The 27,854-nt window shown below is 40.4% G+C and overlaps 1 protein-coding gene across 6 annotated transcripts in view; it reads left to right on the top strand.

The window, feature by feature from the left end:
* The window catches only part of LOC306802795 (melanopsin-like), a 34,992-nt gene extending 11,936 nt beyond the window's left edge, over positions 1 to 23,056 (top strand). For 2 of the 6 annotated variants that reach the window (XM_079307357.1, XM_079307354.1), the window contains 9 exons: positions 3,812 to 3,954; positions 5,636 to 5,769; positions 7,254 to 7,457; positions 7,899 to 8,070; positions 9,873 to 10,028; positions 11,093 to 11,200; positions 15,891 to 16,065; positions 18,307 to 18,456; positions 21,722 to 23,056. In XM_079307357.1, coding sequence (XP_079163483.1) covers positions 3,821 to 3,954; positions 5,636 to 5,769; positions 7,254 to 7,457; positions 7,899 to 8,070; positions 9,873 to 10,028; positions 11,093 to 11,200; positions 15,891 to 16,065; positions 18,307 to 18,456; positions 21,722 to 22,102 — 1,614 coding nt within the window. In that variant the 5' untranslated portion in view covers positions 3,812 to 3,820 and the 3' untranslated portion in view covers positions 22,103 to 23,056. Of the gene's footprint in view, positions 1 to 1,676; positions 1,769 to 2,889; positions 3,018 to 3,811; positions 3,955 to 5,635; positions 5,770 to 7,253; positions 7,458 to 7,898; positions 8,071 to 9,872; positions 10,029 to 11,092; positions 11,201 to 15,890; positions 16,066 to 18,306; positions 18,457 to 21,721 lie in introns of those variants that run through there. The other 4 variants (XM_079307355.1, XM_079307356.1, XM_079307353.1 and 1 more) reach the window with 4 other exon arrangements.
* Positions 23,057 to 27,854: the final 4,798 nt, after the last annotated feature.

Here is a 27,854-nt window from a genome sequence, read left to right as displayed (position 1 = left end):
ATTGAATAAAATGTAATGCCTTCCTTCATTATCACTGTATTAAATCACATCCTTAAAGAGAAGGAGCAAGACTGAGGCTCATACAGAATAGGCTTTTCAGTCTACATTACAATGCTGTGATGATACTGAGCACCCATTAATACAGTTCAGATAGGTGTGTTAAATCCAGGTCAGATGTACATCACCATAGCAATGTGAAACAGCTGAAGGGGAACTCCTCCCAGCATGTCTTCTAATTTTGTAATGTTTTTTCAGTTGCATTCTCAAGAGGTCTAATTTTGCAGTTAATAAAAGTGATTAGGCTAAAATATAAAGTCAAAGGATTGCACACTGTATCTCAGTGACATGAGATGGATACAAAATCTGTGCTTTACAAAGTCTAAAAAGCTGAACCTTCCCCATAGCACAAACTAACCTTTTGCTGATTCTTGGCACCTGTCATTGACCATTTGATACATAATTTTGGTGCTAAGAGAGGCTAATATAGACATAAAACAGTAAGATTTGTCAATGTCTGTAGTGAATGCAACCTGCTGTATATAGCTGCTGTCCTGTTTACCAAGTTATCTGGAAAGATTTGTAATAGTTACTTGAGTTTTCTTGGTTAAAAACACTCATAGTAACCTGGAATATTCTCCTATCATTCAATTTTATTCTTACTAGCTGTGGAAAACTAAAAGTATTAAAAGGAAATGCATGGCATAGTAGCAGCTTTTGAGAAGATCTGCAAAAACTAGCTTCTTCTTAAAGCTCATCACTAAGCTTGTAATTTTCATATTTCTAGCCCTCATCTTTATATTGTAAAATATTTACATTGGAAAGTATTTAGCTTGTTAATTAAAACTTCTAAAAGGTCAGATTCTCACAATTGACACTACAAGAAAAAGGAAAAAGCCCAAATGTAATAAATATCATAATACATTGATGATAGTGCTACTTGTCTGCAGCTGGATGTTATGCTATATGGAGGATGGGTTTGTATTAGAAAAGCAGCATTTGTTCACCAGAGTAGATTTTAAATTCTCGACCTTAAGAATATTTTAATTTTTAAATTTAAAAGTTTTCTAATGTGAAATATGCCAAATATACTCACATTATATGAGTAAAATGAGGTATATATTCTCCTTGATTAGCCCACAGTTATTTGTACTCATTTAGCCTGTTTTATTTAGAAATTTTCCACCAGTTTAATGAAATTATTTTTTATCTAAGTTGAGATTTTTTGTTGAAATATATCTATACACACATACACATACACACATAGATATGCACATTTTTCTTCTTAGATTCGAACGAGAGTGTTATAAATGGCTTTTGGTCTTTGTCAGCTTGCCACATTTCTTACAGCTTGGATGCCTGCCACATCCTGCTCTCTCAGGGTAACACCAGCAGAGGGAATGAGTGGCTGTCTTTCCATTCAGATCTGAAAGTTATCTAACTGCTATTAACATTGCAGCAGAAGTGTCCGTGGTATTTCATGGACTCCCCTGGAGGCAAGATCCAAAGTTTGTATAATCTAAACATCCCTCACTTTAACTTCTCATTGAGATTGAAGGCTCTGTGTGATCCCTGGTGTTTATTGCCTTCCAGATTCTACTCTGTAAGCATCAATAGTTTAGATTTCATCCAGTATTGCCAGCAAACTGTAAGCTGAATTTACAAATGTGTCATGTGAGATATTTTTCAGCTTTTGACACAGCTCACCACCCACAAATGAGTAAACGAGGCCAAAATGTCCAAGTCAGCTTCTCTTCAGCAGAGAGATAAGGTGAGACACCTCTGGGTGTGAAATTCCTAGTCCATTTCTCAAATGAATTTCTGCAACAGTGAATTCCGATTTGTTGAAGCAAAGCATAAATCATATGACAGGCAAGTACTACTTGCCCTGACTTAGATTTGTATAATAGCCCTCTATACAATAAATCTCTAGGTAGAGGCAAATCCTTGGCATGCTTAACAGGTAAGATGGAAAGGAAGAAAAAATGAACCCTTTTCCATTCTCCCCAGTTTAGCTTCTTTGGTATGCATTGCCAGAAGTGTGTCAGGGTTATAATTCAATGCACACACACTGCTAAGATTATTGGGTTTGAGAGAGGAGGAGAGGCATTGCCATGCTTAACTTGCATGCCCAGTCAGCCCTGCTCTGAGAGCATGGTGCTGGCTCTGCCTGGTGCCACCACACAGTCATAACTGCTGGGCCACCTCACTGTGCTCTGCCTGCCCTTACATGACTTCTCACACCTTTCTCAAGGGTAAATGCTACACATGGTGCCATTTTTAAATTGCTGCCTAAGCACTAGAAATAACAGTCAGGGCCCTCTGGTGCAACCAGCATCAGCAGATGTTCTTTTTCTTTTCTTCCTGTTTTTACAGTGATGTGATCTCTATATGGTTAAGTGCCATCCTGTCCAGGGTAGAGTCTGTCAGATGACTGAGAAGGCTTGAAAGCACCTTGATGTTTTGAAGCCATAACGTTTGCACTTTATACATTTCATTTTTATCATTTCAGTCCAGGGAGCTTTGCTGTCAGCATTTCCTCCCCAGACCCTCTGCTGTGTGGATGCTCAGGGTGTGCAATGCACTTCACCATGCCCTCCCTTTTGCCAAAGGAAGCCTCCCCAGGGCATACCCCAGCGGGGTCACAGAGTTGGAAGGATAATCCCCACAGCTAGGACTGTTGTACACAGAGGGAGCTGTATTGTGTGCACTTCACAGATGAGTGAGGAATATAGGGTAGAAAGGAGAAGCAGCAGTATGGGAGATTAGGAGGTAGCAATGGAAAAGAAAGGGTGTACTTATAATTTTTTAAATGGTTGCTTAAATACTACAAGTGGTTATCATCATATAGTTACCATATTAACCTGTTCTGTCACCCATCTCCTCTCACAGGCCAAAATCAGCCTTGTCACACACTCCACACATTGCTGAAATTTGCAGTGGAGAAAGGGGGTGAAATGAAGCAGGTGCCCAGCTGTGGCAAGGTGTCACACCTTTGACTCAGCTCTCCAGGTCTGATTGTGAGTGTTGAGATATAGCTGCTTGTGACTTGGTAAATAAGAATCTCCACGAGGCAATTTGGACTCTTCTCGTTGCTAATGCTAATGTGAGCTGAGTGGATTAGCTGTAGGCTGCCTTGCTGCTGAATGTAGCCAGTGATAAATCTGAATTTGATTTAAAAAAAAAACCAAACAAAACAGAGGGAGCCTATACATGTGCTGAAGATACATGGCAGTGAAAGAGATGTCAAGAATATTTTATGTATGTTTTCTTACACAAGAAGTGTTAGTGCTGCTGTTATACCTCTCATCTCTCTTTTGCATGGGCAATTCCTAGGTTTTGTAGCACTGGGTTAGTAGATAGAACCTGGGGAGACCCAGAGGATTTAATGTTTGTAAGTGTGGGGTTTTATATCATTGCTCCCAATAAAGCCAAAGAATGACAGGCTATTTTTTGCTGTCAGTCTTTGCTGTCAGCCAGCTCTGTGCCCCAAAGTGCAGCAGTTACCCAGAGCGAGTTTTATGCTCATGCTTCTTTTCCTTTTACACATCACCATCATAACTTCCTTAGCTGTCTTTTCCAGCCTGCTTTCTCTGTTGCTCTTTTCATAAGATAAATGTCTACTGTCAAAATTAAGAAAGTTACCTGAGGGAAACCTGATTACAGGGGATGTGAAAAGAACTCAGAAGTGTGTATTTGATTTGCATGAGCTGTGGAAGTGAATGCCAACAGCCTGAGAATGTGTTCCATGGACTAAAGGTCTTAAATGGGCTAAGTTTTCTTTTTCTTCTGTTTCCCTCTGTTTTCCATTCAGGGTTTGAACATGAGTACCCAGCCTCACACTCTGACCAAGGCAGAGATCCCCAGCCATGTTCTTTATGCTGTAGGAACATGTGTGCTCATTATTGGCTCCATTGGCATCATCGGAAACCTCCTAGTCCTCTATGCTTTTTACAGGTACAAAAACTCCTTTTGTGGTTGATCTCAGTGGCCTTAAGTTTCACCTGTGCCCACGTGCAGATTTCTGCATTGCTTTCCACTTGGAATCTAATGGCAACAAATGTGGGGGGAAAGAGGAGAAAGCAACCCTACACATACAGAAACACATCCATATGCATCATTGATAACATCAGCATAAACTTCTGATGTATTAAAGAATCAAATAAAATGAGAAAGTAATACCTTGTTTTATAAACAATTTCCAGCTGAAATTTTAAAGAATGGTTTAATACTGCTAGTGATAGAAACCACAGTCTTGCAGCTGCAGGCTTCTTCACTTACCCTGTAGTATTTGCAGAAATGCATGACAAACACTGACACTCTTCCCAGGAGCCCAGATGTCCTGAAAGGACCAAGAAGGCAATGTGCTACATGAAATGAGTTCATGCCACCAGTGTATTTCCTGCTGCAGGCAGATCATAGGATTTCTGTCAGTTTGTGTGCTCTCTTGGCAGAGTAAACATAGACAGCCAAAGCTACTGCAGCTAGAGTATGCAAAAATCTCATGGAAAAAAAATAAATATCTGCCCTCTGTCCCACACAGATGCTGATTTTCAAAATCCTCCTCATTCACCACTTGCTGTCATTATGCATAATGACACAATGGGGCCTTACAAAGCTAGAGACACAAAATAGTTATTTTGAATAACAGGCTTTTAATATGATTTAGAGAAATTTAATTCCCTGCAACTCTAGATACCTTCACAATTTTTAAAAATGCAGTACAAGCTCTGTATTTGTCTTGAAATGTGTGTGGTTTAGCTGCTGTAATAAATTGTCAAATTTAATCGCTAAATCACAGGCAGATAAGCACCTGAGAAGGTGTGAACTCTTCACTCTCTCTCACTGTTTTTGTGTTATGAGATCCAAGAAATTGTTAGAATTGCAGCAGCACTGAGACAGCTTCCTGACTATTTTTCAGTATTTGCTTATCAATAAATGATAAAATAAGAGGAGAGAAATTCATGTTAGCTGTGAATATTGATATTGCAAAGCAGATCAGAAAGGTCTCAGTTGTTTTCCTTGGATAAGCTTTGCTTGCAGACCTCTGCTTTCATACTCTTTGCTGTGGTGTTTAATGTTGCCTGTTCGTCTGCAACTGAGAGTTTTCATTATCTCTTATGAGATGTACGTAAGCAAAAGCACTTTATCCAGATCTCTGTGTACTCTGCTCCTGCTGCAGCACTTTGTAAAGGTGTTTAGTTAGTGGTGTGTCAACCACTTCATGCCAACTGTGCCAACACAACACCTCAGGTCAGCAGTTTTTTAAGTATCATCAGAAGCAGATGCTTTGGCTCTGTAACTTTCTTCAGATCTTCCTCGTGCAGTGCAAGGCACAATCAATATTACAGCACTCCTATGGAGCTGCTCTTCTGAACAAATCCATTTTTATCAAGACAGCTGAAACTCCCCTTAGCTTCAAGAGGAAACAATCAATTTTATGGCTCCTGCTCTTTTCAATCATTTTGAAATGACTACAGCTGTAGCTGCAATAATTGACTGATGATTAGCAACTGATTTCACTGTGAGTAACTATCAATTCCAACCTGGACAATATTTGTTTATGGTAGTAAGCAAAGTTACAAAGTTAACTTTCCACTTTGTCTTTTTAAAACTATGTATTTCTCATGTTTTTAAGCAACAAGAAGCTGAGGACTCCCCAAAACTACTTTATAATGAATTTAGCTGTGAGTGACTTCCTGATGTCGGCTTCTCAGGCACCCATGTGCTTTGTCAACAGCTTGCACAGAGAATGGATACTTGGAGACATAGGTACTTTTCAGCACTAATTCACACCTTGCCAGCTTTATGCTGCCTGCAGCCTGTTTCAGCCACAAAGCCTTGGCTTGTGCCATGGATAGAGCAGCACAAATCTCTTGAGTCACAGCCCCAGGCATCATCAGTCAGCATGATGTCACATGTTTTGTATTACAGCTGTTACTTATTTTGCATATTTTGGAAAGGAAGGAGTCAACATCCACATGTAGTCATGTAGTACCCTTTAGCTTAGCTTGTAAGGGAAGTATTATGGCTGAAAATAGGAAGAAAAGTTTTAATAAGTTGTAAATAGTTTTTCTGTCTCATTTTGAGGGCTAGTTACTACTTTTATTTAGAAATGTATGTTGATATCCGTTGGCATGCTTCTAGGAATCTCATACTTAATTAAGAAGCTTAAATAACCATAGTCATTTGAGGACTCAGAAAATTCAAGCTCCTTTCTTTCCAAGAAATAAAAGGTGATCTATGCAGAAATTATAGCTGAAATGTGGGTATAGCAAGAACCTCAGGAGGCACAGTGCTATGTGATGCTCCTCATCATATTATGGATGAAATCTTGCACCCACTGGTGGCTGTACAGTGGTGGAGCAAGGCCAGGAACCATGTACTGTTCAGCAGCACAGAAGGGACTCATCCTCAGTTTGAAGATATTTTTAGTCTTGCTCACCCCTTAGATAAAATCAGTGCAAATTACCCTGTCAAGAATGAAGCATTTGATCTGGGTTGAGTGAGATTTGGTCCTTAGTTGCAAGTTAATTTTATGGACTTTAGAATTCTGTTTTAAGGTTGGATCTGGTGCTTTTGCTGCCTGGCATTCCTGGTGGGTTCTTGTCTGTAACCACATGGGACAATGCAAGATTTCAAAGAATGGATGGTCTTTCCACACAGGTTGCTCCATTTAATTCAGTGGAACTTTTTCCATCTGGTAGTGCAATGCCTGGATGCAGAGGGGGTTAAGAGGTCTGTGTTATGTAAAAAATGTCAGTTCTTTCAAAAAGTGCAGCCATTAAATATAGGAGTTGGAGCTGTGTTTTACAGCTGGTCTGTTAGTCACCAACCACTTCTACATTTTTAAGCCACAGAAACCAAAGTCATTTCTTGAACCACACATCCATCATTAACAGACAGATGTCTGCTGCAGCATGTTAAGATCAATATATTGGGCAACAGTCCAGGAAAATATAACTTTAATTAGATTGGATTTTCTTTGAGGCAGTTTTCCATTGACAAAAGGTTCCCAGTTGCAGCCTGCAGTGAAGTAGAACTCATTTAAATACATATATTTGCATTTTATTTATATTTTTGATTTTCTAATAAACATTTAATGACTATGAAAATGTGAAGCTAAGAATATGCTTCTATTGAGAGAGAAGTCCTGAGCAAGAAAAAAAATAAAGGGGGGAGTTATTACAATGGGCTCTGAGAGAAAACATGCCTCTTTTGAAGAAAACCCCTGAGCTTGCCATTTCCTTCCCCAGGCTGTAACTTGTATGCTTTCTGCGGGGCTCTCTTTGGGATCACCTCGATGATGACCCTGCTGGCTATCTCTGTTGACCGCTACCTGGTGATCACCAAGCCCCTGCAGTCCATCCAGTGGACGTCCAAGAGACGCACCATGCAGGTCATCGCCGCCGTCTGGCTCTACTCGCTGGGATGGAGCGTGGCTCCGCTCCTCGGCTGGAGTATGTTGTCTGCTCTCTCTCTCTCCTAACAGTCCCTGTGTGCTCTTTTTAACCTTGCTTGGGGCACAAAAAAATGAGTTTTCTCATCAGTCCTCACGAGGATGCCCTGCCACCAGCTGATGCTTTGTTGTTGTAGCACACATCTGCACCTACTGCACTGCACTGCACTGCACACTCTGCCCCCCTACACTCAGGATGTATTTAAGCAGCACAGCCTGCAGATGGAGCATTAGGTGTGTACCTGAGAGCTCTGTAGCCAGGATCTGCTCTCCATGTGGGCACTCCTTTCTCAGGCCCCATATATGATGTGTAGTTTGGCTGGCACAGCTCTTAAAGACCATGGATACAGGACAGGGTTTGTTTTAAGTGCTTAATGGTTGGATCAGCACCTGTGCTAACTTTGGGTGCATGTGTGAATAATGTGTTCCATGTACTCCATAGGTTCCTATGTGCCTGAGGGCTTGATGATATCCTGCACATGGGACTATGTAACCTACTCCCCTGCAAACAGAAGCTACACCATGATCTTATGCTGCTGTGTATTTTTTATCCCTCTGATAATAATATTCCTCTGCTATTTATCGATGTTCCTGGCCATAAGGCGTACTGGCAGGTAAGCAATCTAGCTGAAAGAACTACATATCCCTTTTTGTGTGATAGAAGATTTTCTCAGTTTATTTAGCTGCGGAAAAATCTGAATCAAAAATTAGTCTGGATTGAAATAGCTGTAACAGGAGAAATAATTCTTGCTGTTTTAAAACTGGAATGGATGTATGAATTTCAGAGTAGAAGAAGAAGAAGAAGAAGGTTTCTAGTGGTTTTAATGTTATTCCACTGTAGTGATTAATAGTACATCAGATACTTGGGTTGAATTATTTGTATTTCAGATTTGCACTACAAGAAACAATGTCCTTGTGTATTCCAGCAGTTTTCAGCCTCAAGGGATAAAAAAAACATGAAGCGATGGGGGAATCATCTGCCTTTGAGCAACTCTATAAACATAACAGTCCTCATATTTTTTTGACAGTTTTATTTAAGGCAAGCATCCCAAACCCCATCATGCTTCACTCAAGCATCACAACTGCATGCTTGCACAATATCTGGCTATGCTTGCTCAGATGTTTTTCCTCAAAAAATTTTTGGTTTATATTTGATATGAAAAATCAGCAGGGTGTTAGATCTCTAAACTGACATTATTCTATGAGTTATTTTTCTGCTAATGAGCACATGGATTATTTTTGGTCTGATCCAACACCATCTGGTGCTGGGAATCCTTCCTGCTGCTCAGTTGTGTCATCAGTTCTGATGGCTTTTCTCTGCTCCTGTGTGCAGGCACTTGTTGAAATCATTTGGCTTCATACGCCTTAATTCCACTTTTAAAAGTACATTTATATATATGCCTAAAATGAAGTTCTTTCTGAACTCTATTTTTTGGCCTTTTTCTTGGTTTTTATTGTGCTTTGTGACATCAAGTGAAGGAATACATCCTTGAAACAATGGTGTCTTGTACACCCATGGAGCACAGTGGACATAATCATTTTCTATGCCTTTTGCAGGGCCAGGCTGGATGGAGCTTTGAGGAACCTGGTCTGGTTTAAGGTGTCCCTGATCATGGCAGGGTGTTGGAACTAGATGATCTTAAACTCTCTTGCAGCCCAGGCCATTCAATGATTCTATTCTATATTTACAGTACACCAGCAGGAACTTTGTTACCCTGCTGGCTGGTAGTTATTGTCTTCAGCCTGAAATGTATCTCCATTTAATAACACTAATATGTAAAATCATTATTTCTATGCTAAAGTATATAAAATGTCTAACTATAAAAACATTCTAAAATAAAGTATAGGGTGTTTGATGTGAAAAGAGAACTTGATTTTTCATGACAAAAATATTAGGATTGCGTGTTGTACCTCCCGTAAAGAAAATACTCTTTAATAAATAAATCTGCAGGTAAGCAAAAATGTCCTTTCAAGTGTTTGGGACATGTTTCTTAAAGCTGTCAGGGTATTCCAGCATATGTTGCCTCATGAATTGGAATTTCCTCCCTCAAAAAGGAAAAGACATAAGACTTGATTTTCCCATCCAGCTGTGCCTTTTCTTGATCCACCTCTAAAAGCAGTGAAGGGTGAGAGACACCAATTTCTGTGTCTTTGCAACCTGAAACCTTCCTTGCATTAGGGGTGAGGACACAGCAGTCCTGTCCTGTAGCCCCAGGGGTTCTTGCTCTCACAGGCAAACATAACACTTGCAACCACATTAAATACCTTCTAGAGTTTTTAAATATCATAGGAGAAAAGAAGAATTAGAGTGGTGAAATACAAAATTTACTTCATTTTGCATATTGCTGAGAACATATTAGAGATGTTGCTTTTTTTATTGTCCTGCTAAAATATGTGTATTTTTCCCCCCTCACAGAGATGTTCAGAAGTTGGGATCCTGCAGCCGGAAATCCTACCTCTCTCAGTCCATCAAGAATGAGTGGAAGCTGGCAAAAATTGCTTTTGTGGTTATCATTGTGTTTGTCTTGTCCTGGTCTCCATATGCCTGTGTCACCTTGATTGCCTGGGCAGGGTAAGTGGAAGAGGAATCCAAACAGCAAGACTCATGAAAATATGATTAGTATTATCATCCACATGAGGTGAATCTCCTTTTTGAATGGGTCTTAAGTAACTGCTACATTAGAAGTGATATGTCATTCTTCACTATATCCTTGTGAATAAAGCCAGAAAAGGGATTATCTGTCTGTGCATTTTGAAACTATGATGACTTTTTAATCTTAATATTTGGTACATGATGTTTTCTCTCCCACATGATGCATTCTTTGTATGAATTGGAGGAGTTACCTCCTTTATCTTCTAATACCCTCCTTCTTCCAAACACTGCTGTTTCCACCTGTTCTCCTCTTCAAAGGGACCTGGTGTCTTGTTCTACTCTTTAAGGCCATGTTGGTGGGGCTTTGAGCAAGCTCATCTAGTGAAACATGTCCTTGCCCATGGCATCTCTGCTGGTTGGGCTAGATGATTTTTAAAGGTGTCTCCAACCCAAACCATTCTATGATACCATTAACTGTGCTTATGCTGCACTGACATTGGTCACACCTCACTGACTGTGGGAGCTTAAAGTCTAAAGGAAAATGTTCATTTCAAACCACTCCCAGTCCTCTCTTCCCTCTGCAATGTTTGGAACTGAGTCTCTGACACACATTATTGTGCAGCACACATGCTGCTGCTGCTGCAAGACTTTTTTTATTTGATTCTGTTTTGTTTTCTATCACCATTCATTTTTCCCAGATGGCCACAATGGAGGTTTTTTTTTTTTATTTATTTTTTATTAGGGTTTTGGGGCTTTTTTGTCTGTTGTAGAAACAGGGAAGGTGATACTTTGTGTTCCTAATCATCCTAAGATTACTTGCTCATGTCTTTGATCTTCTCTAAATGAATGAAACCAAGTACTCACTCTCAAATTTAAACCTTTAATATTAGCAAAGAAATCACTTGAATGAATCAACTTTACAGGTGTATTTCTTATAAAAAGATAACAGCACAAAACCAATTCAAAAGAGTAATATGTTAAATAAAGTAGTATCCATGTAATCTATGGCATAGCTGTGTGTAATGTTTTTTGCTTTGTTTTAGTCGAAGCAACATCCTAACACCATATTCCAAATCTGTGCCAGCAGTTATTGCCAAAGCTTCTGCAGTCTACAACCCCATCATATATGCAATAATTCACCCAAGATACAGGTACAGTAAATATATAATTTGTGTATCACTGTACATGCAAATGTGGATTTTTTTATTTATGGAACAAATGACCCTAGTTCTTTCAGCCTTACCCCGTGGAAGGGGGTGGAAGGGCACAGTGTGTTCCTGTGCTGACCAGGCCATGATGGCTCTGGGTGCTCAGAGCCAGCTGGTACATGGCAGCTCCAGATATTGCCTTGGGAGTGGCCAAAGAGAACAGTCCCTCCCTTCACCTTTTCTCTCCCTCAGAGCCCGGCTCTGCCCTGTGGAGCTGCACAACACTATGACTGACAGGAGGAGAAAGTGATGCTCAGGTCACCTTTCATTGTATCAGAGACAGCCACTACAGAGCCTTCTCTAGATAAAAGATCCCAACCAGCAAAGCTCAAAAAAATCACATCCTTACTAATTTAAGCAGTTAATATATGCATATGTTCAAAATTTAGTTTACTGAAGCATTCTTTCACAAAAAAATTGACACACTGTCAGCAAAAGTTATTTAATTATATAAAGGGGATATACTTGTAACAGCACTGCTATTCAGCATACCTGTAGAATTTTTTGCAAGTCTTTGAAAGTGTAGCTACCACAAAGATGCAGTGTCCAAAGTTCTGAGAAAACACAGGGATGCCATGTTGGTAAATGTGATAAATGTATAAATACCACTAGATGGCAGGGTTAGTCATTGGTCTGAGGCTTGTTTCACCCAAGAAGTGGGAAAGCTAGTAAATTCCATTGCCTGACAACTAGGACATGAGAGCTGGAAATTGAGTTATTGCTTAGGATGTCTGATGCATGACAGTGTGGTTGTAAGAAAAGTGAAGGTTTCTCAAAAGGCTGGTTGAAACATGCCCAAAAAGGGTGAAAACCTTTCACCCTATGCTTCTGTAGAATCATATAATGGTTTGGGTTGGAAGGGACCTTAAGTATCATCAAGTTCTCACCTCCTCCCATGGGCGGGACACCTTCCACGAGACCAGGTTGTGCTAAACCCCATCTAACCTGGCCTTGAACACTTCCAGGGATAGGGCATCCACAGCTTCTTTGGGCAGGCTGTTCCTGTTCCTCACCAGCATCACAGTAAATTTCTTCCTAATATCCAATCTTGACTCTGTGAGTGTCACCACCCAGCCAACTCCTTATCCAGCGAGTGATTCATCTGCTAAATCCCTGATTCTCCATTTTGGAGATGTATTTTGTTTGAAAATGTCTGCTATAATAAATAACACCTTTTTGCATCCTCCAAAAACCATCTGAGTTTTTTGGAGTCTGCAGACTATTTTAGTGTAGAGAAGGAGAATGCCTAGTTTCTGATGGGCTGCAGAAGTTCAACGGGAAGTTTTGCATGGCTGGCTGATGTGTTTAGGACCCATTATTTGTTTCTAAATCAAAGTTATTTTGTTCAGTTTATTATTTTTACAAGGAGCAGATCATCTAGAGAAGCATGGATGCTTCCCTGGAAGTGTTTAAGGCAAGGCTGGATGGGTTTTAAACAATCTGGTCTAGTGGAAGGTGTCCCTGCCCATGGCATCAGGCTTGAAACTAGGTGGTCTTTAAGGTTCCTTCAAGATCTCTTCCAACCCACACCATCCTATGGCTCTGGGACAGTGAACTACTTCAGTCAGTCTTTTTCCTATCAGCATTGTCTTAAGACTGTTAAGAAAAAGACTGGACTCCACAACAAACTTTCAGTCATTTTCTTAAAAAGTATCTTGTTTTATCTTGTTTTTTTATTTTTTACCCCCTGATTTCTAATCTGCATTTATAGACATATCAACAAGAGAAATTTTTATGGACTTCTTGTGAGGACAGTTCATATGCTTAGGAGTAATCCCATCAGGAAAAGAAGTGATGTTGAGTCCCTTATGATGAATCAAGAATGCAGTTTCAAAACCAAAAAAACCTTATAATACACCAATAAGTCATCTGGTAAAAATATGTTGGCAGGATGAATTTTGCTTTAACAGTGAATAATGAATATATATGTTAAAGTTATTGTTTCTGGATGATTTCCAAATCTTCTAATTATTCACATTATGCCTTGAAAGTAATTCATTCAAGCACAGATAAATGGGCCAGTCTGTTCAGGCCAAAGGGTTAAGGGTTTGAGCAGGGGATAATTTGTCATTTTATATTGGAACTACTGAACCAAATTACATCTAAGTTATTTTCCAAATCTTTCTAGAAAGAGGCATCCAGAAATCAGGATCAAAAGTGTTCAAATCAGGCTCAATCCACTAGCAAAGCTAGATGCTTTTTTACACAGAGAATTCCTGACCCTGCATCTTAACATCCCAAAAAACCCAAGAATTTTTGTGGGATTTCCTTACCTTTTCTCTTTACAGAGGAAAGAAAAAGTACAAATAGATAGTAAATGTAACTGAAAATGTAACACTGACCTTTGTGCTAGCACTTGGCTTTTAAGAACTGGTTTGAGAGTTTGTTATATTCCTCCTCATCTACCCATCCCCCTGCCCACCCGTTCCCCACCAGTAGAAAGGAGAAAACACCTCTCCTTAATAGGACTCACAGGAAGTAATGAATGTAAGTGAGGAATGTGCTCAGTTTTAATTTGTGAAATGTTCTTTTTTGGAGAGGAAAGCTTTCACATCTTTAACAACTTGTGTGTTTTCTCTATGTTCCACAATAACTAACACATTGCTGTGTTAGAGTTATTGCAGAAGCTCCCTTAGATTTTGGAATTTTTAGGTTTTGGAATAATTCTTTCATAGCAAACAGGAAATTCTGCAACTCCATGTTTCCAACTGGCTCCAAAGCAAAGCAGAATTACACAAAAAATGTTGGTTCAAAACTCCTACATCATAAATAATGAATAATCATGAATAAATTTGAGTTGCAGTATTTTTTAAAAAGTTGCTTGCAATTGCTATATATTTCACTTAAGGTGATCCTTTTATTTCAGATTATATAAATATAATTAAATAAGTACCTCCGTTTATGCCTTTTTTTCACACATACAATATTAAACTCCTTTCCAAACCTGTAATTTCATCCCAACCAGCAAAAAGCCCCTCAAAAAAAGCAAAAAGTCCTCCCAAATATTAATGAAATAGAAATTCCTGTCCCTCAAGACATTCAGAAATGTTCATATATTTTCCTTGAAAATTCACCATCAGACATTCATTTCCTGAATTCTCCATCATTAGGAGACCTCTGCACCAAATCCCATTTAATAGAAGGGATGGTGTGTTTTACACTAACTTGAATTTGTCAAGGGAAGTAGTTCAGCTTCTTAGCTGAGGTAAAAAGCTGGCAGTTGCTTTTCAGCACCAGACTGAGGTCTTCAGCCTGAAAGGAAATTTATGACATTTTCTCATGTCCTATAAACCCTTCCTGAGGACTTCTTTTTTTTGTGCACAACATGAACCATCTGTTTTTACCCAGCATCATGTGAGGAGTCTTCTGCCCCAAGCAGCTCAGGGAGCCCTGCCTAGTCACCAAGAGGTATCCTGGCAGGATCAGGAATGATGGTGCAGGCAGCTTTTTTCAGTCCTCATCTCCAGAGTAGACACAGAGCTGATGTTCACTTGCCTTTAAAATTCCAGAGGAAAGAGACACAGAGCTATTCAGAGAGTGGTGATGATGCCAAATGCTGAGGTTTGATGGTGGTGGGTTTCTTTTTTATGATAACAAGTGAGTGACCTCATTTCATGATGCCAGAATTACGTCTCTGAAATTCTAACATCTTATCTTTTGTGAAAATTGAAATGATGATTTAAAATGCACTGGTTATTCAACAAACCTGGTAACTATAGAAGCAAAATATTTTACAATATACATCTGCTTGACTTCCATCTCAGTGTAAAATCAATGTACTGACATTCTAAAGCAATCAGTGGTCCCCTGCATCACTTCCTTGACATACACTTTGTTGCTGCCTCACTTCTTGACTTGTTCATTTAGTTTTTTGCCCCTATTAGCTTCATCTGTTGGGCTGAAATAATGGATTGGGAAGTGCTGGGGAGGTGTTACATCAAATGAAGTGTCCTGACTAGCATTCCCCTGCGAGGAGAAAGGCCAGCTGGTATTGCCCAGGGGAGGCTCTTGGACACTTCTGCTCCATGCAGGGCCACAGTTAGGGTCAGGAGAAATAGACTCTCACAACCATAATTGAGATTATTATTTAATGAATATGGCAGATTTTGGGTCTAGACTCTCCTTCTCCTTCCTTTATGCTTGTACAGTGTTAATTTTCAATAAGAGTTTACAGTAGCTGCTATGATACAAATAAGTAACAACATCTGATTCTTTTTGGCCCTCTTCCTCTTCCCTTGTTTCCACTCATTCTGTCTGTCTTTGCACAGTGAAGACCTTGGTACCAACTATCCTGAAATTTTCTGGGTTAACATTTTAAATAAACTATATGCAATCATACTCTTCAAGGCATTTTAAATTCTTACCACTTACCTATGCAGCTCTTCTGTGTATTTTGACACAAGGGCCAGAAGGACTTGTTATTTTCTTTTCAGCCTGTTGAATTGTTTGCACCAGCTACCATGCTGTTTGCATGCAATCTTTAAGATGCTCCTAATCAAAACAGAAGCTGTGTTGAGGTGATGGAAAGAGACAGCATTTTCACCACATGAATTTCACCACGTAAATTTCAAAGCCATGTCTTCAGTGTGACAGGTTTGGCTTTTTTTTTTTTCTTTCTCACATTTTCCCTCAGAAAAACCATCCACAAAGCTGTTCCCTGCTTGAGGTTCCTGATACGGATATCAAAGAATGACCTCCTGAGGGGATCCATAAATGAGTCATCATTCAGGACTTCTCTCTGCAGTCACCCCTCTCTTGCTGGCAGGACCAAGAACACTTGTGTTCCCTCTGTTTCTACTGGAGAAGCTGTAAGTCTTTTCTTGTTTCCATGAAAGAGAGTATAACATTTCTCAGACTCTAAATATAAGCAACTCTAAAAACACATATTCAAAATTAGAAAACAGAAAAGGGAAAGAGGAGAGTGTAGCTAAATTTTTTGGGTCATGTAAGGTCATTTCTGCAAAGCTGGAAGTACATGCATGATGACTTATGATCAGAAAAAGCATTCAGGCCAGCATATCTTTGTGGAGCTGATACATGCTGGGACTAAGGATGTTCAGATTAGGTCTTTAATGTGAACTAAAAAGAGCCACTGTCAGACACTCCCTGTGTCACCAATTACTGGCTATGTTTGGTATCTCACTGGTCTGGAGGACAAGAAAACAACCTTCCACCCAAAGTTTTATAACTTAACCAAAAGCTGTAGTTTTATTTTAAAAGAAGTCCATTTTAGGTAGGATGGGAAACTTTTTCCTTCTTTACCTGGATTTTAGCCATGAGGAGTGAAAGACTCCTGCCCTAAGGGCATGGTGGGGTGCTTTGTAAGAACATACCCCAAGCATCAGTGACCAAGGCTGGTGACCGAGTGAGATAGAAACAAAAGGATCCCTTGAGGCTCTTCAAAGCCTCTCAATCACAAGAAGCTGGCCTTGCCTCCAGAGCTGCTGGGAAGGTGGCTCCTGGGAGAGGTGGCAGCCACAGCACAGTCTGGGCTGGGGCTGGCCCTCCTAGAGACCTGTGCTGCTCCCCCTCAGTTTGGGCATCAGAAACCTCCCAGAGCAACAGCTGCCACCAGTAACCTCTCACAAAGTTATGAATCCTAGACATACCTTTTATACCTTCAGGTATAAAAACCTACATCTGCTCCCATTACTCCTTCATTTGATGCCAAATGAAGTCATTTCAGCTGCACCATCCTGATCTAAGAAGCTTTCTGTTCTTCACTGTTGGCCACTACCTGGTTTTGGTTAGTTCAAGGCAGCAGATTATTCCTTGTATTTCAGTGCATGTGCTGCTTAAATAGACAGGATAATGAAGATGAGAGGCTTTGCTTTTTGTCCAGCTTTGACTTAGGAGTCTCAGTTAAAACGCCTGCTGCTAGCAGTGCACAGCACTGTGCTGTGCTGTGCTGAGTTGATGCAGCCAAATGCAATTGTCCTTGGGACAACTGACAGTTCAGTGCAGCTGTAGAGGTTTTAGCTGAAACAGCAGCTGTTGAAATAAAAGCTAAGCTCAATGACTTTGACATGACAGCAGGACTGACTGAAATTTTGGAATGCTCCAATGAAACATTGATGGGCAAGAAATGACACCAGGAACACTGTAAAAGATGCAGCTGTTGCCACCAAAATTTTCCTCTGTGTGTTATGAACATGTTAGTGAAGGGAACAGACGTATTTGTGAGTCATGTCAAGGAACGTTTCATTCAAGAGTTTTATTCAACAAGTGAGAGGAAATAAATAGGTGGCTACACATAGATGTATGAGCAAGGTGATGCAGTGGAATTATGCACTATCTTCCCACTTGTTTGGAGCCCTGTCTGCCTGTCTGGCCTCTGTCTATCCATATCTAAAAGCTGGTGTTGGAATGGAATGATCTCATCATTGATACTCAATCAAAAGGCACCACAAAGTAAAGGATAACAGAAGGCCTCAGCCCGAGGCTGTAAATGGAATAGCACTTTTGCAACATCCCATTTGTGCTTCATTTCTGACATGCTCTTAGGAAATTAGAGCAAGGCCCACCTACTGTCTCCCATGCACTAATGATGGTTTGTAGAATCAGCAAGCTCATGCAGATTGAGAAGCCCATGGTTTTCTGGATATTCTGCTGGGATGTATGCAAACATGGTTTTGGATCTATACATGTCCATGGTTTTGTATCAGCTACTGGTCTCACAGAATGCCACAAGACATATTAAACAGATTAATTGTATTAACTTCCATCTTTAGAATTCAGATGCTCTGCAGGTATAAGTATGGCATGAACAATGAGATAAAAAAGAGTGAAAAACATCCTGGTGAAAAGAGTTTAAATAAATTGTCATTATTTCCAAGCTGGTTTTATTATTTGGTCAGCAAGCAAAATAGTCCAGGGTAAATGACAAGACTGAAAATAAAGCTTCCCCCCAGGGGAGTTTTGAGTGTGAGTCTTATGTTGGAACATCTTTAATTTTTTCTGAATGTGCATGAGTTTTACTAGAGTTTGAGGTCTTGCAAGAATTTGAGAAAGGATGCAACTCTCTGAAATCCTTCATCAATTTTGATTAGACCTGGAGCAATGTAGAGCTCGACCCTGTAGAGCCAGCTCAAGAGAAACTGAAGCCTCGCCGAAGTCATTCTTTCTCCACAAGTCCGAGGCAAGAGAAGAGAGACCCTCTCCCAAAGACCTGCAGCTGTGATGCAGCCACTGCTGAAAAGGTACTGAAAATGTCTCTGTTGAGAGCTCTCCCTTTTAGTGCTAATCTTGCTGCAGTACATCATCTCTGCAATGATAATTCAGCCTTTATGCCCATCTATTTCATTTATAGGCTTTATTTATACTGACGCCAACATCTTCTTTCCCCTTGCTGTTATTTCTTTCCTTTTTTTTTATTTCTTGTGTCTGTGTGTGACAAATGAGAGTGTCAGTAATGCCTAATTACCTGTTTTTCACTGGTATTTGCCTGTTTTTGGAAAGCCAGCTCTGCTTATAGCTCTGAAGCTGCATTAAGGCAAAGTCAATAGCATCAGATGTGAGAAGATGAGCTCTATGCCTATTTATCTACCCCAGCTTTGGTTCCTTCCATCATGGCCCTTGTTGTCCTACTGCAGTCTCCAAAACAAGAGTTTGACATGATAGAAGGTACCCTTTTCCTTCTTTTCAGTGCACATTAAAATGTTTTATTTTTGTTGAGGGGGAAGACAAGAAAGAACTCCCATTTCTCCCTAAAGGTGGGAGAGTCTGGCAGCTGCCACCCTTCCCTCACTGAAAGAGGAGACGGTGAGTACTCAGCACATCCTCTGTGGATGCATCACCCTCATTGGCCAAACCACTGAGGTTTGGTGTCCTGCTGTTGAGGAGCACCCCATTCCCTGATGGGAGCAGTAGGTCACCCATCAGTCAGCTTCTGCCAGATTGTAGCACCAGTTTCCAAATGAGTACTTGTATGGGTGGCACAGTGTCAGGCACACACCAGTGCTGCCTTTTCAGGGAAAGACAGAGGTGGTTGACAAAGCCTTGTCTGTGGCTGGACTGCAGTATCTCCTTTTTGATGGAGGCACCCTTGTATGGGGTTCTTCTAGCACATGTGGATGAACACCCACACCTTGGGCAGCTATAGCATCTGCTCCTGTCCCCTGTCCTCCCTTCCAGATCTGATGGTAATTGTCTAGAGACAGCATAGTTTAGAGCAGGAACTACTCTGAAAATTCCCAGCTGCCCAATGACCCAGTTCCTGCATGCCTCTGCTCTGTCTTTTTTCATGTGTGTCATTAAACCAAGTCCTGAGAAACTTTGTTCTTTTCCTGTAACTGTTGTGAACAGTACTGGTGGAAAAACAGAGGCTTCAAATGTGGTGTCAAGCAACGTGAACTCAAATCTACTACTTAGTTCTGCTGCCTTCTCTCTGCAGCCAAATGTATCCAAGGTTGTAGGTAAATGGCAAAGGATATTATTCTCCAGGTTCTGGAGAATCCCTGGCTTGAGGTCTCACAAGGAAGTAAATCTCAGGTGGTCTTCAGAAACAGTTCAGTGACAAAGTAAATACATCTGTATCTGGAATTTAGCAATTGTGTAGTCCACAAGAAGGCTCGTGCTATACTTTGCCTTTGAAAGACATCTCTTGAATTACTTTGATAAATAACCCTTTAGACTTTCAGGGCACTCACTGAACTATGAGGATTGTATTCACATTGAATGTTCAAAGCCTCATTTGCTTTTCTTACTGTTTTCAGCAGAGATTCCTGAGTGTTGTGAAGGTCCTTTGTGTGTTCATTGCAGCTAAATGCAATGTATCACTATTCATAATATCAGAATAAATATTTATTTGTCAAGCTCAGAGTGTTCCCCAATGAGACCACCCATTAATCCTCAAAAAAAACCAAAAACTTCCAGAAAACCCCAACAAACCCTAAAGAAGCACCAATGCAGTTTTTTATATTTATGTTAAGGTTTTAACAGCATTACTGGATTGTCTTTGACTGAATTCCAACTAGAGCACTTCCAAAAACACTCAGTTGTGGACAAGCCAGTCAGTGTCCCAGGCTTGGTGCATTCCAAAGCACAAAAATGCATATAACTGTTTCCTGTGCTGCAACAAAGATATGATCCAGCCCCATGACTTACTTCAGTAATAATAGTAACAAACTTGATGTAGGCTGACACACGGAGATTTAACCTGGCAGTGAAGAGGCTTTTCTAGAAGGATACTTGATTTCAAAGGAGAGTGGTCAAATGTCCTCTCTGCATCCAGGTTTTGTTTCAAGATAATTACCTGATGTGAAAACTATTAAAAAAACTTGTCAGTGGGTGTTGTGCCCACCAAGCCACATCCAAAAGAAACCTATCCTTCTGTTGTGATGAACACAGCACTTGACACAGGGAAGAGTGGTTTTGGAGTTGGATTTTTTCCTTCTATTAATATCTTTGGTATGGAAGAATGTGGAAGGACTTCTCTGTTACACTCATTTAAACCAATTTTTTTAGCACAACGTGCTTCCCTCCACTTAGATAGAGCAGCTGGAGAAATCATTATCAATAGGGATTTGTGAATGATTCCTACTTGTGGAGTAGAATGACACAAAACTATAGGAATTCACATAGTAATAAAGTAAAAACTGCACTTTGCTTTAAATGTTGCTTTTCCCTAGAAAGGAGGGACTTCCAGGTCATCTCTGTATTTGATACCATGATTTTATCGCCTTGATTGTAATTTTTTAAAGGAAGCCAAAACTGTCCACTGATATCTTCCCTTAAAAGTGAATTTAAATATTAACTGACACTTTCAAAGCTTACTTAGTTGACTCTGAATTTGGATATTGTGCACAAGACTTATCGAAAAAACACAGAGGCTTTGCCATCAGAGCCAAGTTAAAAATCAGAATTCTCTCAAAATAGGCAGATAAGAAATTGTTTGCAGAATGAGCATTGTTTGCAAAGTGAGCATTTATTGCATATTTCTTGAAGGAAGCACTTTTCAATGTGTGAATGCAAGGCCACCAACTTCCCTGAGGATGTATCAGGAGCCATTTGGGGAGACAGAGATTGTCACAAGGTTGACAAAACTTTAGGGAAATAAAGAATGAAGTGTACTTGAGTCTTACCTGAGATCTCTTCTATGAGAAGAGAGAGAAGTGCAATAATCTAGTACCCTGTTACCCTGAGATGTGTTAAAAATTCAGTAGTACCATTAAATAAGTCAGATTAAATAAAGCAGATACAGGAAGGAGTTTTTGTTTACTTCTTTTTTTTTTTTTTCTTTTCATTCCTTGCTGATATTTGAGTACATCTTTTGCTCCATTTAACATTCTGCTTTCCAACCAGTACATGTTAGCACATAATGATTTTCCCTCAAATTAATAATTCAAGTGTTTAGAAAATTGGCCTGGTGGCTCAGATATTGACTGGTGGCAATGAATATTTCAAATATTGTTTTCCACAGCCACATGACATCTGACAATGCTAAATCTTGCATCTCCACTCCAGGTTTCGCTCTCCTCCAGCTGTCTGGAGAAGATGTTTGGGCAGCCTGTCCTACCCAGTCCCTCTGCAGCACTCATGACCAGCTCCCAGAGAGCAACTTCTCTGCCTGTCAGATTGAATAGCAGCAGTGTCACCAGAGGAGACTTGAGCACCTCCCATATGGCAACTCAAGGAAGTCAAGCAAATGGAGTTGTGGATTCTGTGATTAGCAATGCAGTCCCTCGCATCATCATCATTCCTACCTCAGAGACCAATCTGTTTCAGGAAGAACTGGAAGAGACTGAATTATTCCACTTTCATGACAAAAAGGGCAATCTGCTGGACTTGGAAGGGCTTAGCTCATCCATGGAGTTCCTTGAAGCTGTTGAGAAATTTCTGTCATAAGTTTGTCCGAAGAAAACTTTCTGGTAATTATTTTCTTGGCATCTTCTCCACTTAATTATACCAAATAACTGAAGCCTTGTAGGTTGGATCATCAGTTTTTTTGGGGTTTTTTTTTGTATGTTTATATGGTAGTCACTAGGCAGCCTTCAGATTTACCTTTGTCCAAAGCAGCTCAGGCGTGGAGACAGGCTTTCTTTCAGATTGTGCTGCAGGAAATGAGCAGTGGAAGATCTGGCAGCACGATCGAGTGGCATTGGTCAAGGAGGCTGCCTGATTTGCTGCCCCTGATGGGGGTGCCAGCAGAAGGGAAAATGACTGACTGAGAGCAGGGTCAGCTGCTGAATGCTTCTGCTATCTGCACACAGAAGAACACTCCTGTTTTGGCAGCTCTGCTCTGGACAGGGATGGGAAGCACTGCAAGAGCACAGCTTCTACCAGCCCCATCAGTAAGGCAAATGACTACATGACCTCAGCTGGAGTTTAATTCTCAGCATTGTTTTTGCTGTGTTTTATTTTTTTAAATAGGCTGCTTGCTAAACATAAAGAAAAAACCTGGCGTTTTTTCACTGGGAAGAGACTGCTTCCCAGCTTCTAATCCTCTGAAGTTTAGTGGTAGAAATCTGGATTTTACCTCAGTATTAGCATGGTCACCTAAATGTCAAAATGCAAGGTGCTATATGCTCAAAGATACACTACTGTAGCAGCATTCAGAGTACCTTCAGAGTTACAGTCCTGATTAAATATATATGTATCCTAATGAGCCTGTGATTTAAAGGGTGAATGCTCACAGCTGGCTTGACAAGTCATTGACAAAAATAAAGCCTTGCCTGCTGTATATCATTTGTCTGTTCAGAGGAGGTTCTTCTCATCTCCTCTAAAACAAACCTGCAGATGTCTTTCACAGATCATTTACCAGAGGCCTTCAGAGTGGGTAAAACATCATCCTGGGGAGAAAACCACAGTGATGTTTTCTACAAGTGCTGTGATGTTTTCTACAAGATTTTCACTTACATCATTGTCTATGGTTACTAAATGTTCTCATTTTATCTGTGATTCACGTTATGGCTCAGGCTCACAGGACTCTCCTAGCATTTTTTTTCTAGGTGTACTCTTCCTGGTTTTTTTACTCATTTTCCCATTTCTCCACATCTTCCCTTTGAAGTCTCTGATTTTCAAACATAGACAACAAGTTGAACTGCATTGTTCTTTGCATAATATCAATATATATTAGTAGAAATCAAGTGCTCCTCTGGATATAATAATAATGCAAATATTTGGTCCAGGGAGACTAATAGCATTCAGACATTCTAAAAAGAGAGTGAAAGTTTATGCTCATAGTCTCAGTTTATTTCCTTGGCTGTATCCTAGATTGTGCAGAGACCAATGAGAGAATTTCCAGGTTTTGTGGATTTCACTGGCTGATCTCGGGAAGTAATTTCTCTTTGCCTGTTTTCCTGATGCAAAAACCAGATGGGAAGCATAGAAGTGTTTTTAATTACTTTTTTTCATGACAAAAGGTGACATAAATCTTGTTTGCAACAAGCTAGACAGGAAGACTTCTAAAGAATAAATTAAAACCCAGAGCGATACAGGAGAGAGAAGAATGTCCCCAAACTTGCACATCTGAGGCTCTGCAAGGTTCCATATCTTTGAGAGGACTGAGTCGCTTTTGATGTAGACTACAATTTTTAAGGAAAAAGGAAAAAGGTACTGGTGGGTTATAGAGGCAATTGCTGTGACAGGCTGCCTAATGCAGTGCTGACTCTTAATGCTGCTATTATTTGAGGTGCTCTGCTGGCTAGAGACCCTCACACCTGCTCACTGTGGAAAGCAGGGAGTAAGCCAGGGGTGGAGCCCTGTCATGCCCATGGCTGCCTGTGTGTAGCCCTGGTGTGTGGTGCTGGGGGACCAAGGCTCAGTTGGGCAGCACCACACCATGGCTCCTGCAGCCAGGCTGCCAAACCCTGTGCCCACCGAGTACCACGTTTTCTGTTGGAGCCAGGAATCGTGCCGAGGTCATCTACAATGAGCTCAGCAATTCCAAGGGGAATTCCTCCATTTGAGGACTGGCACGGTGAGCAGACAGTGCAGGACAGCTGCTGGGGACTGGGACAGGGACGTGCTCACTTGCAGTTCCACAGTGCCAGCTTTTCATCCACTGCATAGTTTTGGCCACAATGAGTAATCAAATGTTAATTATGTATTATGTTCATGGGAAATGGGGCAGGCTTAGTCCTAGGCTTAGCATACTGTCCTTCCATTTTGGATTCTTGCCCTTTTTTTTGCTGAACCTGCCCTCTGATTTTTTTTTCTATGCCAACTGTGCAGTCAGTGGCTTTACTTCTTGCATTTAATATCATCAGTCGCTGAGCCAGATGTTCTTGAGCCAGATGTTAGGAAGCAAGTTTTCTTTCAAGGCTTCCAAGCCTTAGACCTGACTTTTACTGCTGTAATTACTCCAAATAACAATAGAAAATGCATTTTGTGTTCCACATTATAAAAACTATAAAAACTACACTCTGGAGTAGATTTTGCGCTCAGATTATGACAGATTTATACTGGGAAGGCTGTAGGCAGGGTATTAAAATTTGCAGGATGAAGAATGGAAGACCTGAAGTTATAATCAACAGATTCCTCCGTATCTGAAGTTTTGCATTCTACCTGCTAGCCTACAAGAAGGCTCTCCAGTGATCTCTTGTATGTGTTTGGTGCTATTACTGTGCTGGTACTGTGAGTGTGTCTCAGAAAATTAGCAGGCTTGAGGTATGTGCAAACAATGTTTCACTTTTATGCTGTTAGTGTCACACACTGTTAGTACCATGGCTTCAGAAGCTACTGTCAAGATTACTGCTTATTTAAACTGATGCAGGCTAAAATACCAAATTATATAATGGTAGAGAGGTAAAACATAAAGTTGTATGAAATATCAGATAGATTTACTGCAGTCGCTGTGAGACTTTTGCAGAAACATCAGTCACAGAATAAATTAGTCTCAAATTGAACACCACAATCCAGGAGAATTTTGCAAGCTTCTCTGTTGCCACATTAGAATAGATGGCACATAAAAATGTACACTAATTAATGTTGCTTACCGTTTCACAAAGGAATGTATTGGTTCACTCAAATGGAATAAAAAATTCTTAGGAGTTAAACTAAATTATCCATTGTTTGTTTTTCTTATTTAGTCATTATTTTTGGAGCCAGGAGGGGGAATAAAAAAGTTGAGTCAAAGCTTTTGAAACCTGTGCTCTGATTCAGTTAATATTAAGATACATATATATATATGACTTTATTTTCAAGTCATTTAGACTGCTCAGGTGCAAGCACTCCCCTGCTTGAGTGCATAACATCTAAATTTATAGTTCACTGGCTGGTAAAACCTGAAGTTGTGCAGCTACTTTTGAAATACAATGACTTCAGCTGGGATGTCAGGGACAGGGTGAATAAAACTGAAAAAATTAGCCAAAGTCAAATGTCAGAACTCTGATAGCAGACTTTGATCTTTGTCCTAAATCTGAATGAAAGTTAATGAGTAATTGTTTCTGGTAAAACTCTGTATAACACAATTATAGGATGTGTTCCAGTTTTCATAAGCAACAGAAAATCCAGACCACAAGTGTTAGCACTTTCTTTTATCATGGACAATTGTATTTTTTAATAGAAATCAATGGTTAGATAAAGTTTTCAAATAAGAAAATTTACTTACTTGAATCTTAATGAATCTTGCAGCTTTAGGCTGGTATGAAACATGACCTAATACCACATTCTTCCAGAAAGCTCACTCAGTTTCCAGACATCCACCCATTTCCCTCCTTTCAGGAGACACACCTGAACAAGAAACTTTTGGCATCAACATCTAACCTTTTTTGGTTTTTATCACATTTTTTGGGTGTATTTAGAACCTTTCTGGTTCTGATCCACTTTATTCACAGAGACTTAGCTTCCTCTGCTCTTCTGTATTAAAACCAGATCACAACTTTTCTCTCTACTTTAAAAAAAAAAAAAAAACAAAACAAAAAAAAACAGCAGTAGAAAGTGGCACTGCCCCTAAGGATGCCATTTCAGCCCTCATGGCAGCAGCAATCCCAACACCAGGACAACACCAGCACCTTCCCAGGAGGAGCAGACCACACCAGGAAGGTGGGGATGACATGTTGAGGTTGCAGGGTGACAGGCAGGGGCTGGGGGCTGGGGGTTACACACCAGGAGTTCGGGGTTACTGGGCACAGCAGTGGGTCTGGGCACAGGCAGGGCAGAGTAGTTGGGGACCAGATCAGGGTCCAGGGTCAAAAGCCAGACATCAAGGGTAAGGGTCATGGGTCAAAGGTGAGGGGTCATAGGGCAAAGGTTGGGGGTCAGGGTTTGTGATGTGCAAGAGTAGGAAAATACTGCACAGTAAATAATCTCTTTCCCCCCAGCCCTTGTGTTGTTGTTGTTGTGGCTGTTATTACATCTGCTCTTAACTGCTTCTCTGTGCAGGTTATCCTTGATATTATTTGCCTGGCTCTTTCCCAAATACATGAAAGCAAAGCAAGTTAGTGGGGAGATGAAAACTCAGTACATATTACACAGCAGACTCCTTTCTGACACAGGAGTAATCAAAACTGCCCACAGTGCTTGGGTTCAGCAAATGCACGGACCAGGTGTCTACAGGATGAAGCCTGGCAAGGTGGAAGCAGCTGAGATGCATCTCCTGGTTCATTTCAACACAAGCTGATGATCAGTTCTTGCTCTGCACCTCATCCATAGTCTCAGTCTATAATCAGTGTTCTGTCTGCACCTTGAAAGGACAAGTATTTAGGTGAAAAGTTTGGTGCTGTGATGCCTTTCTTGTACCTGTCACTACGGCTTACTAAGAGTTCAAATGTCTGTCCATGTATTTTACTTGCTTTATGGTGTGTCTGCATTGCACTCTGGTTTGACTTGTTAGTGCTACAGGTTGTAGAAGGACATGAAAACCTGACTGTAAAATGTCAAAGTCAAGTGTAAATCAACTGTTATTGATTCTCCTTTGTGCCAGCAGGAGGAGATGACTGCATGCCAGCAATCCTGGTGCCAAAATTTCATGCTAAATATGGTAAATGGTAAACTTCCCCCAAGAGAAAGTTTCTGTAGGGATTAGTGTGTTATACAATATATTGACTTTTTTACTCTGAAATATTTTTCCTCTGTATTCATAGTTATGTATCATGTAGCTATTTTTATTTAAAAGCTCAGGTGCATTCTTCACCTTAAAGCAATGCTTCAGAAGACCCTTGTCATCTTCAGGCCTTTGAATCAGCCAAAGACATAGGCAGTAAAGGTGAGGAGATGGGCTGCTGCTGCTATCAGTGGTGCATGGTCCTTGGGTTGATGCATCCCAGTCCTTTCCCTCCATGCCAAGGAGCCAGTTCTCCTGGAACAGCCAGACGTGTGCTAGTGTCACATGAAATTGATATTTTCCAGACATTTATAGGGAACTCAGTGTGAGTAGATTTTCATGGGGACAGCAGAAGATGCCTCCCTAGAGTTTCTCCTTGCCAAATTTCTGGTTCCTTTCCACTGCAAGCAGGTGGCAAATCTCTTCAAAAGGACAGATGGATGTATTTAACATTAACAACTAATTTTCCACAGGCGTATTCTTAAAAACAAATGATCCCTATTTCCTGAGAAGGCGAAAAAAAATACAGCCTAGAGCAGACTACAAGTGTGGAAAATGGGAAACTGGACACGCTGGAGTTCAGTAAATGCAAAGAAAATGAATACAGCAGCT

Source organism: Erithacus rubecula (genome assembly GCF_903797595.1).
Source record: "Erithacus rubecula genome assembly, chromosome: 5".
In the NCBI taxonomy this organism is placed as follows: domain Eukaryota; kingdom Metazoa; phylum Chordata; class Aves; order Passeriformes; family Muscicapidae; genus Erithacus; species Erithacus rubecula.
The sequence above is the reverse complement of the archived record's forward strand: the minus strand, read 5'-3'. Positions and strand labels throughout refer to the sequence as shown.